Source organism: Alnus glutinosa, chromosome 11 (genome assembly GCF_958979055.1).
Source record: "Alnus glutinosa chromosome 11, dhAlnGlut1.1, whole genome shotgun sequence".
NCBI classification, from domain to species: Eukaryota; Viridiplantae; Streptophyta; class Magnoliopsida; order Fagales; family Betulaceae; genus Alnus; species Alnus glutinosa.
The window spans coordinates 27,443,653-27,461,672 of NC_084896.1; the positions used below are offsets into that span (position 1 = coordinate 27,443,653).

The following is an 18,020-nucleotide window of genomic DNA, read 5'->3' on the forward strand; positions in this document are numbered from 1 at the left end:
GGGAAAAGACGAGGGGCGCCACAAATCGAATCAGAAACCTCATCCCAACCAAAAAAACCCCACTTCTTCTCCGCTGTTTCTTATTCCTCTCGTCACTTTTACGCAGCGCGCGTTGTAGCAGAGCATGCAGCTTCTATAAAGCCAACTTCTCTGGTCTCAAACAAACCCATACTCTCCTCGTGATGCCATTGGCGTATCGCTTCTGAGCCAGAGGTACAATACAAACTCATTCTAGTTACATTTTTTTTCCGACTGCTTGCTGTTCTTCCATTGTTTGATTGATTTTTGCTTTTAAGCCTCTCTCTGTCTCTCGGTTTGTTATCAGAATTTTCCTTTGGCATGACTATTCCAGGCAAGCTAATCATGCAAGTAATCAGCTAAGCGTGTGATCCAATTATAAAACTAATCAGGATTTTATATTGATTTCAGTTAAACCAGCCCCATCATAGAAATTAGCAAGCAGAATTAAATTTTGCCAAAAAAAGAAAAAAGATTCTGTATCATTTTGGGTTAATGAGAATTGATAAGGTGCTGTTTTTGGTGAATTGATTCTATATTTTGTGAGTTTTTAGTGCTCTTTGTTTAAATTATATTGGAATTTGGATGATTTAGTATTATTCTGGTTAGTGAGATATATGCTTCTTGATGTCTTTTGGGCCTTGATTATATGCTATTTTTCGTGAATTGAGCTCCATATTTAGTGAATTATTAATGGGGTTTTTAATACTCTTTGGTTTAAGTTAGATTGGAATCTGGATGATTCAATTTCTTTTTAGGCTATTGAGATATGATAATCCTTATGATCAGCGTAGTTATTAGTGTTGGTATTACTATGAACATTATTATTATTATTATTATTATTATTATATATTTGGAAAAAGTACACATATCTCTCTCTAACTACCACTCAGTTGTCAATGTGACGATGTCCTCCCAATGGACCCAAACTACCAATTATGTTATGTTTCCTTAAACTATCAAAAAAATGTCAATGTCCCCTAAAAAAAAAAAAAAAAAAAAAAAAAAAGACCATAAAAAAAGAACTTTTCCTTTTGCTTAAGATAAAAAGGTCCTTATAAATTCGAAAAAAAAAAAACTAAAAAAAATAATAATAATAAATTTTTTTAAAAAAAAAATTAATAAAAACCAATTTATTTTTATTTTTATTTTTGAAAAAAGATCAACCAAAGCATCATCCACAGATTCCCCGGACTCAATAAATAGGCCTTTTCCACACTGGTCACCTTTTCTGCACTATGTCATCCAAAGATTCTGCAATTGTTGGTGCATGGTCCTCACATAGTTATGGGGCAAGAATGCGGCCCACATGTGCCTCAATAGTTTCTCCCAACTATTGATCTTCTCCTTCCCTCGCTGCACTATAGCTTGCTTTTGTTGTTGCCACCATGCAACGTCTCTTCCCCAAAATTTGGTTGCCACCAAAGGAACTCTTCGATCATCAGGCACCTCCTTGAAATCCAAGACCTCCTCTACAACGGCTACCCAATTAAGGAATTCTCCAGGTTGTAAATAATTAACCTTGAAATTGCAGGATGTCAAGTTTGAATCCTAACTCCCATATGCTAGCATTGCTTTAAGCCGCGAGATGCTCTGCCCTCGCTCTACGGTCTGCAAACGGATCAACGCTATATTCATCTTCCTCTTCTGCAAAACACGGATTTGGTCGACGATGACGACCGTTAGGCCTACCATGGCGGAAAATTGCTCAGTTAGCAACTCGATTTGGTCCCCAAATCGTTCAAATTGATCACCAACCCGATCAAACTACTCCTCCAAGCGTTGCAAGCGTGCCGTCAGTTGTTCATTACGTGTTGTCTCTTCGCGCTCATACACATCATCAATGGTTGCATGTTTGTTTCCTCCTCCACGTGCTCCTCTTCATGATAGGAAAGAAACCTTGAACTCTAATACCAACTGATGCAGTGTGGTGTAGTGGGTCGCATAATTAACACACACAAAACTCACAACTCTTCCCAAAACCAAGAATCCAATCAAGGATTTGAGGCAAAATAAGAGGAAACTCAACTTTGAATGTTTCTTATTAAAAACTAAAGAAAATATCACATAAACTGCAGTCTAATAAGTATGTTTGTGTTGGCATGAGTTGTCAATTTAGTAGGTGATAGAGTTACTTTAGTAGGTAATTGATGATAGCATAAATTCATCATTGTAATTATTATTCTACTTTAGTAGGTAATAGAGTTACTTTAGTAGGTAATTGATGTTTAGTAGATTCATCATGATGTTTAGTAGATTCATCATTGTAATTATTATTCTACTTTAGTAGGTAATAGAGTTACTTTAGTAGGTAATTCATGTTTAGTAGATTCATCATGATGTTTAGTAGATTCATCATTGTAATTATTACTCTATTTTCTATATAAGATGCAACCCTCACAAAGAGAGGTATTGAATTCAAAAAAAAAAATTCTGACATGGTATCAGAGCATCTCACGATCCGGTTCCTTGTTCACGCCCAGCCCTAGGATTTAGCCTCTTATCTACCTATGGCAGCCACCGAAACACCAACCCAGACAGAGGAATCCACCACCGACCGGATTCTCTCTGAATTACTCACCTCCAAGATGGCCGAAGCTCTGTCCAAAGCCCAGGCCTCAACCGTGACTTCAGAACCTGCAGCTCTACCGATAGGCATCAAGTTGGATGGCTCCAACTATGGCTTGTGGTCCCAAGTTGTCGAGATGTACATCTCCGGCAAAGACAAGTTGGGCTACATCAATGGCGACCTGACCCCGCCATCTCCTAACGACCCGTCCTTTCGCAAATGGCGCACTGACAATGCCATTGTCAAAGGATGGCTTATCAACTCCATGGATCCGACATTAATTGGAAACTTTATTCGGTTTCCCACAGCCAAACAGGTGTGGGACTCTGCTGCCACCACCTATTTTGATGGTGGTGATACATCCCAGGTTTATGATCTCCGGCGCCGTGTTTCACGTCTCCGTCAAGCAGGTGGATCCCTGGAAAGATATTACACTGACTTGCAAGGTCTTTGGCGTGAAATTGATTTTTGACGTCCAAACCCAATGGAATGCCCTGCTGATATTCAAAGGTATAATACTCTCCTCCAAGAAGATCGGGTCTACGTTTTTTTGGATGGTCTTGACGACAAGCTGGATAACATCCGCAGTGACGTGCTGCAGCTACACCCGTTTCCTACCGTAGAGCAAGCTTATGCTCATGTCCGTAGAGAGGCCCTTCGTCAGGTGGTGATGAACGCAGGTAACCATGAACTTCCTCCAGGAGCAGTGCTTGCTTCAAGAGGCCTCAAGCTTGGAATCCATGGATCGAACCCACAACATGCTGGAAAATCTGGTTCTAAAGGCCGATCATCATCTGACGGATTAAAGTGCACTCATTGTGGCAATATGAAGCACACACGGGAAAATTGCTTCCAACTGCATGGGTATCCGGACTGGTGGCATGAACTCCAAGCCCGGAAGAAACAAGACACTGCTGGTACAAGTGCAGGCATAGGCAAGGCTGCTGTAGCAGCAGCTGAACCGTGTCTCTCTCTAATCCCTCAACAGAATTTTTCTTCTGTGGATCAAGGTAATCCCTGTCATGCATTAATTAGTTCTTGCTGCAATACTGACCGTGATGATTGGTTACTTGACTCTGGGGCCACGGATCATATGACCTTTGATCCTACGGATCTTTCTCAACATTCATCTCCACGGCGCACTAGCATTGCAAATGCCAATGGAGTGGTCTCTCCTGTCACAGGAGCTGGTTCTGTGACATTATCACCCTCTCTTCAATTATCCAACACATTACTTGTTCCCTCATTGTCCCACAAGTTACTATCTGTGAGTCAAATTACCACAGACCTGAATTGTGTGGTACTCATATTTGCTGATTTTTGTCTTATACAGGATATTCTCACCAAGGAGATAATTGGGCGTGGTACTAAGAGGGGGGGATTATACTACATGGAAGATTTCAGTATGGGAAGAACTCATCATGTGTCTTCACTGAGTTCCAAGACTCAACAGATTTGGTTGTGGCATCGTCGTTTGGGACATCCTTCATTTGGGTATCTAAGGCATGTGTTTCCTGATTTATTTTCTGATGTAGAAGCTTCTGAGTTAAATTGTGATACTTGTATTTTAGCCAAGAGTCATAGGGCTACTTATCCTTTAAGCATGAATAAAAGTGACATTCCTTTTGCTTTAATTCATTCCGATGTATGGGGACCATCCCCCGTGTCTATTGTCTCTGGTGTACGTTGGTTTGTAACGTTTGTTGATGATTGCACACGCATGACTTGGTTATATTTGCTTAAACATAAGGATGAAGTATTTAAGGTTTTTCAGTCATTTCATGCTATGATTCAGACTCAGTTTTCAGCTCAGATTCGGATTCTTCGTTCTGACAATGGTGGAGAATATGTCAATCACCATTTTCAGTCCTATTTTCAACTCCACGGCCTTATCCACGAAACTTCATGTCCCCAGACACCACAACAAAATGGGGTAGCTGAAAGGAAAAACCGACATATTCTTGAAACTGCCCGAGCTCTCCTCCTCGGCGCCCATGTTCCCACAAGACATTGGCCCGATGCAGTTACCACCGCTGTCCATTTGATCAACCGCCTTCCATCCAAAGTCTTAAATTTCCAAAGCCCACTACAATCCCTATCAACCTTGGTCTCTCTACCTTCTGCCCTCATGCTCCCACCCCGTATCTTTGGATGTGTGGCGTATGTACACCTTCATAAGAACCAACGTACCAAACTTGACCCTTGTGCTCGTCGGTGCCTCTTCTTGGGCTATGGTACATACCAAAAAGGCTACCGCTGCTATGACCCTACTACTCAGCGTACTTATGTGACTATGGATGTCACTTTTCTGGAGTCCGCTCCTTTCTACCCTTCCTCGGTATCCACTGCTCCTCTTCAGGGGGAGACACTAGATGAAGAGCTGAAGTGGCTAACCTTTGAATGGCTTGAGAATCAGAAAGACACACCATCCGAAGAAGAACCTCTGGCAGCTGAGCCTATACCATCAGGAGAAGAACAAGAATCCCCCCGCCTCTCAGTTGCTGCAAGCCCATCTCCTGAGAATATTCCTGAGGTAAGTAATATTGGCACACCCTCAATTGTCAATGCTATAGATACTGGGTATAACTTACCTTTCAGGCATAACCGAGGCAAACCACCAAACAGATACTCTCCAGACATGGAGGAAAGAAGGTCGAGGTATCCAATTGCCAACTATGTTTCCACCGAAAAATTGCCTGAGCCACTCAAGAGTTTTTCACAGGAGCTCTCTGTATGTCATATTCCTACTACAGTTCAGGAGGCATTAATGGATCCTAAGTGGACAAAAGCAATAGAGGAAGAAATGGGGGCACTACTAAAGAATCAAACATGGACCTTGGTCCCACTACCCCAAGGGAAGAAGACAGTCGGGTGCAGGTGGGTCTTCTCAATTAAAAATAAGGCGAGACTGGTTGCAAAAGGATACACCCAAACATATGGTGTAGAGTACCAAGAAACTTTTTCACCGGTGGCTAAACTAAATACAGTCAGGGTTTTGCTATCACTCGCAGCCAACCTTGATTGGCCATTACATCAGTTGGATGTAAAGAATGCCTTTCTTCATGGCGATCTTGAAGAGGAAGTATACATGGACACTCCTCCAGGCTACACAGCATCTTCAAACACTGAAATAGTGTGCAAGTTGCAGCGTGCATTGTATGGACTGAAACAATCACCTCGAGCATGGTTTGAACGGTTCAGTCAAGCAATGAAGAAGTATGGCTTCCACCAAAGCAATTCAGATCATACATTATTTTTGAAGCATCAACAGGGCAAGGTAACAGCTTTAATTGTATACGTTGATGACATGATCATTACAGGGGATGATGCAGAGGAAATTGATAAGCTTCAAAAACAATTGGCAACCGAATTTGAGATGAAAAATCTGGGAGGACTCAAATATTTCCTGGGAATAGAAGTTGCTAGATCAAAGAAAGGTATATTCTTATCTCAGCAAAAATATATACTAGACTTACTTTGTGAGGTTGGAATGCTGGATTGTAAGCCAGCAGACACTCCAATTGTTCAGAATCACAGGCTCGGAGAACATCCAAGTCAAGTGCCAACAGACAGAGGAAGATACCAGAGGTTAGTTGGGAAACTAATTTACCTCTCGCATACCCGTCCTGATATTGCTTACGCAGTGAGTGTTGTAAGCCAATTTATGCACCAACCGAGTAAGGATCATATGGAAGCAGTGATTCGGATTTTACGATACTTAAAATCCTCCCCAGGAAAAGGACTTATGTTTGCAAAGAATAATCATCTCAGAGTTAATGGTTATACAGACGCAGATTGGGCAGGGAATACCACAGACAGAAGATCCACCTCAGGCTACTTCATGTTTGTCGGGGGAAATCTTGTTACGTGGAGGAGTAAGAAGCAAAAGGTGGTGGCACTGTCAAGTGCTGAAGCAGAGTTCCGTGGAATGGCTAAAGGACTTTGTGAACTTCTATGGCTAAGAAGACTTCTAACCGAAATTGGCTTTGCACCTACCTCCGAAATGGACCTCTTTTGTGATAACAAAGCAGCGATTGCTATTGCTCACAATCCTATCCAACATGATCGCACTAAACACGTGGAGATTGACAGACATTTTATTAAAGAAAATCTCGAAGCTAAAATAATTCGGTTTCCATTTGTGAAGTCCGAAGATCAACTGGCAGATATTCTTACAAAGGCCGTATCAAGCAGAGAGTTTTACAACTCACTAGACAAGTTGCGCATTGAAGATTTGGATGCTTCCACTTGAGGGGGAGTGTTGGCATGAGTTGTCAATTTAGTAGGTGATAGAGTTACTTTAGTAGGTAATTGATGATAGCATAAATTCATCATTGTAATTATTATTCTACTTTAGTAGGTAATAGAGTTACTTTAGTAGGTAATTGATGTTTAGTAGATTCATCATGATGTTTAGTAGATTCATCATTGTAATTATTATTCTACTTTAGTAGGTAATAGAGTTACTTTAGTAGGTAATTCATGTTTAGTAGATTCATCATGATGTTTAGTAGATTCATCATTGTAATTATTACTCTATTTTCTATATAAGATGCAACCCTCACAAAGAGAGGTATTGAATTCAAAAAAAAAAAATTCTGACAGTTTGGTTATGAAGTTATGGTATTTTGTTCTTTGTAGTTTCCGTCTGCATTGTGACATGGCGTCAGAGAGTGGAAGTGTAGCGACTGAGGGTGGGAAAAGCTTTGCTAGGAGGGATAGTCTTCTACAGATTGAGCGTGATGTTCGAGAATGGTGGGAAAAAGAAGATATTTTCAGGGCTGAACCTCGTGAAAGACCTCCTGAACCGGGTGAGAAGTTCTTTGGCAACTTCCCCTATCCTTATATGAATGGGTATTTGCATCTTGGACACGCATTCTCACTTTCAAAGCTAGAATTTGCTGCTGCTTATCATAGACTAAGAGGTGCCAATGTGCTCTTGCCTTTTGCTTTCCACTGCACCGGCATGCCCATAAAGGCCTCAGCTGATAAGCTTGTACGTGAAATCCAACAATTTGGGGATCCACCAACTTTCCCCCATGAATTGGACGAGGAAGTAGATATCACACAAGAAGCTGAGGATGCAAATGGAGATGCACCACCGGATACATTCAAGGGCAAGAAGTCCAAGGTTATCTCAAAATCAAGTGGTCAGGCATTCCAGTGGGAGATTATGCGTAGTTTTGGCCTCTCTGATAGTGAGATATCTCAGTTCCAGAATCCATATAATTGGTTGACCTACTTTCCTCCATTGGCCAGGGAGGACCTTAAAGCTTTTGGCTTGGGTTGTGACTGGAGACGCTCTTTTATCACTACTGACATGAACCCGTTTTATGATTCCTTTGTGAGGTGGCAGATGAGGAAGTTAAAATCCATGGGGAAGATTGTGAAAGATGTCAGATACACAATATATTCTCCTCTAGATGGCCAGCCATGCGCAGATCATGATAGGGCAACTGGTGAAGGAGTTCAGCCTCAAGAGTACACTCTCATCAAGATGGAGGTGGTGTCGCCTTTTCCCTCTAAACTAGGAGTGCTAGAGGGGAGAAGAGTTTTCTTGGGGGCTGCAACTTTGAGACCTGAGACCATGTATGGGCAAACAAATGCATGGGTATTGCCTGATGGGAAGTATGGAGCCTTTGAAATTAATGACACAGAAGTCTTTATTCTCACACAAAGAGCTGCCCTTAACCTTGCATATCAGAACTACTCTAGAATCCCAGAGAAACCTACATGCTTGGTTGAGCTGACTGGTTATGATTTGATTGGCCTCCCATTAAGGTCCCCTCTTTCGTTCAACGAGATCATATATGCCCTTCCCATGTTGACCATCCTAACAGACAAAGGTACCGGGATTGTCACTAGTGTACCTAGTGATGCTCCTGATGATTATATGGCGTTGCATGATTTAAAATCAAAACCATCTCTTAGGGCAAAGTATGGTGTCAAGGATGAATGGGTATTGCCCTTTGAGATGATTCCCATCATCGACATTCCAGAATTTGGAGACAGGGCTGCTGAAAGAGTTTGCAAGGATATGAAAATCAAAAGCCAGAATGAAAAGGAGAAGCTTGCAGAAGCTAAGAAGTTGACATACTTGAAAGGATTTACAGAGGGAACAATGGTTGCTGGTGAGTTTGCGGGGAGCAGAGTCCAGGAAGCAAAGCCATTGGTCAGGAGCAAGCTTTTAGAGATGGGCCTGGCAATTATGTATAGTGAACCCGAGAAGAGGGTGGTATCAAGGTCTGGTGATGACTGTGTTGTGGCACTTACAGATCAATGGTACATTACATATGGGGAACCAGAATGGAAGAAGTTGGCCGAGAAGTGCCTGTCCACCATGAATCTATTTTCTGATGAGACACGGCATGGCTTTGAGCATACTTTGGGTTGGCTAAATCAGTGGGCTTGTTCACGATCTTTTGGGCTTGGGACTCGCATCCCTTGGGATGAACAATATCTTGTTGAGTCATTGTCTGATTCCACTATCTACATGGCTTATTACACCATTGCCCACCTGTTACAGAATGGGGATATATATGGATCTGATACATCTCTCATAAAGCCTGAACAAATGACTGATGAGGTCTGGGATTTTATTTTCTGTGGTGGTCCATGCCCAAAGTCATCCGATATCTCTTCATCCATTCTTACTAAGATGAAGCAGGAGTTTGAATATTGGTATCCCTTTGATGTTCGAGTGTCTGGTAAGGATCTCATCCAGAATCATCTGACTTTCTCCATCTACAACCACACAGCAATCATGTCCAAGAATCACTGGCCTCGTGGGTTTAGATGCAATGGGCACATCATGCTGAATTCTGAGAAGATGTCCAAGTCTACAGGGAATTTCAGGACCCTACACCAGGCAATTGAGGAATTTTCTGCTGATGCCACACGATTCGCTTTGGCTGATGCTGGTGATGGTGTTGATGATGCAAATTTTGCATTTGAGACTGCGAATGCTGCTATCCTACGACTTACTAAAGAGATTTCATGGATGGAAGAAGTTCTGGCAGCTAAGTCTTCTTTGAGAACAGGTCCCCCATCTACCTATGCTGATCGGGTGTTTGCAAATGAGATAAACATTGCTGTCAAAAGGACCGAGCAGCATTACCAGAATTACATGTTTCGAGAAGCTCTCAAGGCTGGTTTTTTCGATCTCCAATCTGCCAGGGATGAGTACAGGTTCTCATGCGGTGCTGGGGGCATGAACTATGATTTGGCTTGTCGTTTTATGGATGTGCAGACACGGCTTATCACTCCAATCTGTCCTCACTATGCGGAGTATGTTTGGAGGACGCTTTTGAAGATGAACGGGTTTGTTGTGAAGGCTGGATGGCCTGTAGCTGATGCTCCGGATCTAACCCTCAAGAGTGCCAACAAGTATTTGCAAGACTCGATTGTTTTGATGAGAAAGCTGCTTCAGAAACAAATATTAGGTTCAAAGAAAGCTAAGAAGAATGACTCTCCAGTGACATTACTGACTGAAGCCAACAGGCTAACAGGCTTGATTTATGTGAATGAGCAATTTCACGGATGGAAAGCAGATTGCTTAATGATATTGCAAAGCAAATTTGACAGCAAGACTCGTACTTTTGCTCCAGATGAGGAGATACTTGAGGCACTGAAGAATAGTTCTGTTGGTCAGGATGCAGATTTCAAGCAAACCCAACAGTTGTATAGGCCTTTCTTGAGGTTCAAGAAGGATGAGGCAGTTGCACTAGGAGTTCAGGCTTTGGATTTGAGGCTACCATTTGGAGAGATTGAAGTCCTCCAGGAGAACTTGGACTTGATTAAGAGACAACTTGGTCTTGATGAGGTGGAGATTCTGTCTGCAACTGATCCTGATGCTCCTGCTAAAGCCGGTCCTCTTGTTTCGCTGTTAGATCAGAATCCTCCATCCCCTGGAAATCCAACTGCCATCTTCTTGACTAGGTAAAAAAAAGTTGCATCCATTTTAGTAATTTTGCTTGATTGACATCTATTTTCTTAGAATTTTTGATAAGCTGATATATGTGTATTTCCTTTCTTAACTTATATCTTCATCAATTTGGATCACAATTATCCATTGGTTTTGTGATGAGATGAATTTCTTCTGCCTCTTTTTTTCTTTGTTTTTGCTTCTGTTCTTTAAGCATCTTCTTCTGCTTTATTTGTATGGTTGAGGATAGAGGAAAAGTAGCTATGTAAGCTGTATCCCTGACAAGGAAGCAATATTTCATTTTTTTTCCCATCCATGGTCTCAGCAATAGGAAAGAAGATTTTTACTGTCTTCTTTATGTTAAGCAAAATTCTTCAGATGTCAAATCGTTACGCTGATTATCTCTAGTTTCCTAACTGCAATTTTTAGGCAGATATTCATAGTTTTCTCATTGATTCAGATATATACATTTCTCTGAAGCATGTCTAAGATATTGTAGAACGTCATCAGTGTACTTGGCATCTCATAATATACTCATTTTGTTGTCATCAGATTGCCATTCCTCCCCCTGATATAAGGAATGGAGGTTGAAGCCAAGGGTTCACTTCTCTAGGGGTGTTGAGTAGTTTTTACCATTTTTTTTAAAAAAAAGTGAACTTGCTTGATTTCCTCAAACTTGTAGGTCTTTCATTGTCCTGTTTTGCTTAATTCTGATAGCAATGGTATTCATGTTCTTCTTTATGTTAATTCTATGGTGTTACAAAATTCTTTTTCTCCCTTCTCCGGTGTATTCATAGGTCATAGGAAACACCGGCTGGAAATTACTTGACGAGGAAGCTGATGATCTTGCTTTAAAAGGCCCTTGCAAGATGCTGTGGTATATGCAGCGTCTTCAAAAGATTTTGGAAAAGTGATGAGCTTCCACATTCTGTTGGTGAAGAACTTGTCTTAGTGTTCTTCTGATATGTACAGGCTATTCTGTTTTCTTTTGCAGGCTGGGGATGAAATGGCTATGTTTGTTAACTTTGCTTGTGTAACACTCTGTTTTCTGAATAACATATCATGCTCCTGCCTTTAATGTTTTACAATGTTATATTTGTTGTCAACGGGAATCCTGTTCTGGAGATGTATTGAAGCAATGAAGATGCTCTGAAAACACCTAAGTTTCATGTATACACGTTAATTCCAATATATATCATTTAGGAAAAAAAATACAATTTATCTTTTCCCTCCAAACTATCATCCTTTTTCGAATGGCCCCCAAACTACCTATGCTTGTACTCTGGTCCCCTAAATTATCAAAACCTTTGAAAAATGCTTATTTTGACAAAATATTCCCATAATACCAACCCTGTCATGTGTCATTTTTCAATTAAAAAATTAAAACAAATTCAAAATAATAATAATAATAATAAACTAAAATTTTATTTTAAAAAAAATATTGCGATCAATCGGAGGACGTACTGCTTATTTTCAATGTCGTTGGTCACAATGCAAGCTTGCAGCTCGGAGAGCTTGAGCCCAGCCAAGATCAGCGGGCTGGTAATTATGAATCGGAACTCGCCGAATCGGGCTATAAAATCAGTCATCATGGCGTTGTAAACGGACGGTGATCGGAAGGGTGTCGGGAAGATTTGGTCGAGGTTGGGAAATAACGCAACCTCAAGCATCCATCTTTTCTAAATAAAATAAAATAAAAATAAAAATAAGAAATATAATTTTAAGTTTTTATTTTTTATTTTTTTTTAATTGAAAAATGACAAGTGGCATGGGTATTATGGGGATATTTTGCCAAAATTGGCATTTTTCTAAGGTTTTGGTAGTTTTGAGGGCTAGAGTCCAAGTTTCGATAGTTTGGGAGGCTAAATTGTATTTTTTTTCCTATCATTTATTGTCGTATTGTTTCAAGTGAAATGGATAGAAACTATTTAATCGTCCAGGTTAGATTTCACAAATTTAATGATATATATTTTGCTCATAATGAATGTGTTGATGTGGCACCATCCGCACCGTTAGATGGAATAAATAAAATCTAAACCATGAGGATCCTAATTCATACTTTTATAGGTTCAAATAAGTGTCATATTGATCTGAACATGAAATCAATATGACATTAGCAAGCAAAGACTAAAGGGGATAAAAGTCCTTTCTCCAACCCAATCTGTTAATTGACATATGTTCTTAGAGCACGTGATTTTTACATGTATTTTTACATATTCTATTAATTTTATTAAAAATACACGTAAGAATCACATGAGAAAATATTTCAATTTAATAAACTAAATTTGAGAAAAATTGTCCGACTAAAGGAATGCAGGTTTGTTTGGAAATGAAAATGAATTGAGATTTTTTTTTTCCCCCAAAACCCGGCAACCCACATTCAACCCGGTTTCAACACCAAAAAAAACCCAAAATTCAAGCTTTTTTCAAAAAAAAAAAAAAAACCCAAAATTCAAGCTTTTTTCAAAAAAAAAAAAAACCATGTTTACGAATGGGTCCCACAATTAACTGACGCACAGTACACCCAATAAACCCAAATAATAATTATTTAAATTAAATAATTTTTTTTATAATAAATAATTATTATTTCAATTATTATTCCACACTACTTTTCATAACATCAATCATTATACACAATTTTTCATACCTCCAATAACTTCTTATCATTAAAAAAACACTACTTTTCAATCTAAAAAATCCGACATCCAAACACAATTTCAAAAAAAAAATTAAATTTTATGCATCACTTAAACACATTTTCTTTGCCTTAAAATTCGCAAACTAAATAAGAATTCAATTCTAATTTCAAAAATTTAACACCCAAACAAACAGAGTTTTTAGGGTTTAGTGTAATAATGCACTCATAGTGAAATTTTTTGAAAGGTACATGTGTATGTGCTAGAAATTTTTTAACAGAAGGTATTGTATTTTGGTTTAAGCATTTAATTAGCATTAATAATAATAATAATAATAATAATAATAATAATAATAATAAAAAAAAAAAAAAATCAAACAACCCTTTCCTTCTCTAATGCTCCTCACCTCCGTTGGACTTGTATTTTTGGGTCCTGAAGGGTAAGTAGTCATTATGCCGATTGATATACTTGCTTATGATGGAGAGGGCGTTAAAATATTAATTTAAATAATTAAATTTATTATTATTTTTTTGTTGGCATAAAGTTTTGGGATAATTGTTGTATCAGAATCAAGATCTCAATTAATTCCCTATTTTAAGTAAAACAGTCCATGTATTGTGTTGTCCCATATGTGAGAGGAGTGGAAAATATTAATTATTTTGTGTTGTCTAGTTCCACACGTGGTTTTAGGATCCTTTCCAGTTCGGTTAAACCAGAGATTATGTAACAGATTTATTATCTGTTTAGGAATTTAGGGTTTATATTTCAGAATTGTAAAGGAAATTGAGATGGAAACAGAATAAAATGATGAATTGATGCAGGAATTGATGGGTAATGAAATTGTATTAATTGAGCCACATTCGAGAGGGCCGGTCTCCAAGCACATTCGAGAGTGCAAATCTCCAATCACATAGTGACTAATCTCATTTTCATAATCCTACCATTACTCTATTAGGCCTTATATAGACATACCCCTTATCTAAAGACTCCACTAATTGGAATGGGCCAAGCCCATTCAACCCACTACTAATAACCCAGCCCATACACTACTAATATACCCATTACAATACCGACCCCTTCAAGCACCTTGCCCACAAGGTGCGGTTATTTTTGAGTTAAAAAAAAAAGATAAGCCAGTCCACGCTTGAGAGAAAAAATGAAAGCCTAGAAAAAGTTACTGCCAGCCCAAAAATGAAAGCCAGAAAAAGCCAAGCGAGGCCCACATCCAACCCATTCCACCAACTGTAGCTGCTTATCCCTTGACTCATAGCAAAGATATGAGGGGTGCCTAAGCCCATTCAATTTCCAGGAGCTTCTACTGAGTTCGACGGCTTGCAGTCACTTTCCGAAACTACCCTTCCACTCCACTAAGTCATTTCCCTCTCAGCGCACCGTTTTGCTAGCTTCCATATTCTGCTCTTCTTTCTTGCTTCCAGATTCTTCGTTTCACGGTTTCACCTTCGTCTTGGCAAGTTTCAGAAATGGACTCGTCGAGAGAACAGGGCCTCCCCCGCCGACGCTCCCTCCGCCCATCGCGGCTGGTCGGCCTTCCACCGGATCCGTGTCGAGGTACTGGCCTGTCCGCTCGGCCTCTCGAGCAACCGGTTCTCTGTCAGGCTCGGCTCTGGCGACATCGACATTTCGACGTTTCCGCTTCAGCCGCTGCGTCCTCTACGTTGGCCACCTGTTTCCATCGCCAACGGTGTTTCAGGACAACAAAGTCCACCGCATCCAAAATAATTTTCAGATCGGGATGTGTCTTCTTCACAAGAGAGTCGGAATTTTTTGGTTGAGGAATTTTCACGAACGGACGGTAGGAGTCTGCATCCGGCTCGGTTGTTGAAATCAGTGAGTGGTTTGCATTTTCAGCCGGAGCTAGTTTTGAAATTTTTGTTTGTGTTATGTCTGCAACCGGATCAGGTCCTGGAGTTATGATTTGTTTTGTGCCTTCAGTAGGATCTGGTTCTGGAACTATTGGTTGTTTAGCTTCATCGTCATTCTTCTCTTCTTCATCCGGATCTGTTTTAGCTTCTGGAATTTCTGGAATTTTGTATCTCGGCTGCTCTTCTTCATCCTTTACATTTCCTAAGGATTCTAATTCTGGAGTAATTGCAAAACGTGCTCGAAGAATCCGAACAAATTCGTCCCAAGTAGTCACACGTTTGCTCCATCTTATGTCCTGGAACCACTGCATCTTTCTAATCGGACCTTCCAAATGGAAGGTGGAAAGGGAAACGCGATACTCATCCGGAGTGCGGTGGTATGCAAAGTACTCTTCGGCACGACAACACCACTCTTCCAGATCATCACTATCAAGCTGAGGGAATTTTGGAGCTCTGGCACGGTGTGAACTCCATTGCTGATTTTGTGCTCTCATTTCAGATAGCAGATTAGCGATTTCTTGATACCTCCGTTGCTGCTCGGCTTCTTGAAACTTCCGCTTGGCTTCTTGCTGCTTCCGCACATGCTCCGGAACTCCAGAGACCACGAGATAAAATCCAGTAAAGCCATCGTGCCAGCCACAGAGTCCATCGGCAGAGTATACTTTCGTCGATCGGATCGGTTGCATCGCAGAAAAGAAAATTTCAAGATCAAAACAAAATTAGAACAATTTTCCCCGTAGATCTAGGGCTCTGATACCACTTGTAACAGATTTATTATCTGTTTAGGAATTTAGGGTTTATATTTCAGAATTGTAAAGGAAATTGAGATGGAAACAGAATAAAATGATGAATTGATGCAGGAATTGATGGGTAATGAAATTGTATTAATTGAGCCACATTCGAGAGGGCCGGTCTCCAAGCACATTCGAGAGTGCAAATCTCCAATCACATAGTGACTAATCTCATTTTCATAATCCTACCATTACTCTATTAGGCCTTATATAGACATACCCCTTATCTAAAGACTCCACTAATTGGAATGGGCCAAGCCCATTCAACCCACTACTAATAACCCAGCCCATACACTACTAATATACCCATTACAGATTATCCAGTTCTTTATAGTGTAAGAGTGTTTTTGTTCCAAAAAAATATGTAAAAAAACAAAAATACCCCTAGAATATAAAGAAACGGAGCTTCTCCGTTTCCCATACGTGAAAGGAATGTTAAAATATCAGTTTACTTAATTAAATTCAACCAAGAGAAGAGTGTTAAAGTATTAATTTAAATAACTAAATTCACAATTTTCTATCAGCATTTAGGATAATCGGTGATTCAACAAGAGAAACAAAATAATTTTTTTTTTAAAAAAAAAAAAACTAAAATACTGGAAATGGCAAGCAAATGGATTATGTATACTAGAAATTAGATTTTGACACATGTCACTTGAGAAATGTGCACCCATCTGCTCTTATTTAGTTATAGATTTTAATCAAATGAAATTGAACATAAAACCCCAAAAAAGGAAAGGAGAGAAGATAGAAGTGGCTCTAAAAGAGGTTCTTTCAGAATTTGATCTTTTTTTGCTTTTTGTCCTTGAAAGATATTCCGCCAAAAAGGTTACTCAAATATCCCCAAAAAGGAAAAGAAATGGCATAGGTAAGGTAAGCAACACAAGGGGAGGAGTTATTCTGGGCAGAAAGGCCTGTCTGAGCCATCTCTGTGGCTAGGGATAGTGAAGTGCCTTAACCTGCCTACTTGTTTCCTCATGTAGCTTTCACAGAGAAATGCCCTGGAGAACCTATCCTCCACCTCCCTATTCACATCATGCACAAACACTTCAGTTTCTCCTGCATCCACTCTATTCCTTGCCATCATCCCTGCTGTATATATAGCAGTCATCCTTCCCGGCGCCTCCTCGTAGTAACCGGTCGGCGCATCGACCATAATCAGATCCCATTGTGTTTCATAGACTTCACCCGGCAAGCCTTTCAAGGCAAGTTGGCACATAGAGTATCTAGGATCACCAAGTGCTGTGCACTCAGGCCCCCTGCCAACCTCCATCAGTTGATTGGCCTGGTTCACCTTGCTGTCATATGTGACATGATAAGACTCGAGCATCGGAAATCGGCGTCGGATTTGCTGTATCCATGCCTCGTCTTCTTCAAGGAAAATCGTGCGGCCGCCGTAGTTGAGCGCATTCCACATGAGGCTGTCGTGGCCTAGGCCAAAGACTAGGAAGTTGCAGGGAGATTTCTTTTCTAAAACTCTTGCTGTCACTGAGATCTCTTTGAGTGTTTGCTGTGGGGTGATGGTTGAGGTTGAGTAATGGATGAGAACTTGGGCTAGTGTGGGTGGGATCTTGCTGCAAGTTTGACACTTTGTATCTGCTTTTGCATTGGGTGTGAAAGTTTGTGAAATGGCAGACTCACTTTGCATGGAAGTTGGAAAGCCTGATCTTAGCATAAAGAGGAGGAAGAAAGCAATGAAGACCCCAAGGAGGAGGAACTTAAGGTTGAGGATTGGGTGGGATTTAGGCCTCATTTTTTCTTTTTTAAATTTCTGGTTGTTTAAAATGCTAAAGGGGAGAGAGAAACACAAGGATAAATTTGTAAGAATCGGGTTTTGCTATGGGTGCTTGGAATGAACATAAAGTTATATTTTGGTTTTGAGTTGGAGGAAGATAGGGATTGAGTTGAGGAGAGAGGTGAAGGTAAGGTGATTGATTGTATACAGGATGCTTAGGTATGAAGGGAGAGGACCATTGGGTGCTTGATGAAGACAAGAGAGCCGCCAAGATTTTGGATGAAGCAAAATTCTGGTTGGTGGATCAGCAAGTTAGGTGGGGGTTTTGCTGCCAATACTTTATCTTCTATTTGTTGGTTAATATATCAATTGTGTAGTTTTGTTTTGTGGCTGCCATCATGCATTTGAAGCAGACCTCTCAGGTTATATTGATTGTGATGTTTTGGCAAAACTTACATGCAGAA

At 40.2% G+C, this 18,020-nt stretch overlaps 2 protein-coding genes across 3 annotated transcripts; one reads left to right on the forward strand and one right to left on the reverse strand.

Moving 5' to 3' along the window:
- The first annotated feature begins 12 nt into the window (after positions 1-12).
- On the forward strand, positions 13-11,589 carry LOC133881737 (leucine--tRNA ligase, cytoplasmic-like). 2 transcript variants are annotated; one of them, XM_062320756.1, is made up of 3 exons: positions 13-213; positions 7,229-10,525; positions 11,309-11,589. In XM_062320756.1, the coding sequence occupies exons 2-3, from the start codon at positions 7,248-7,250 to the stop codon at positions 11,313-11,315; spliced, it is 3,285 nt and encodes a 1,094-aa protein (XP_062176740.1). In that variant the 5' UTR covers positions 13-213; positions 7,229-7,247; the 3' UTR covers positions 11,316-11,589. The 2 variants fall into 2 exon arrangements, with proteins under 2 accessions (XP_062176740.1, XP_062176739.1); XM_062320755.1 differs by lacking the exon at positions 13-213 and having other exon boundaries at positions 7,198-10,525.
- Positions 11,590-16,476: 4,887 nt separating this feature from the next.
- Positions 16,477-17,712, reverse strand: LOC133882197 (glucuronoxylan 4-O-methyltransferase 1). Its single transcript, XM_062321312.1, has one exon. The coding sequence runs from the start codon at positions 17,572-17,574 to the stop codon at positions 16,717-16,719; it is 858 nt and encodes a 285-aa protein (XP_062177296.1). The 5' UTR covers positions 17,575-17,712; the 3' UTR covers positions 16,477-16,716.
- Positions 17,713-18,020: the final 308 nt, after the last annotated feature.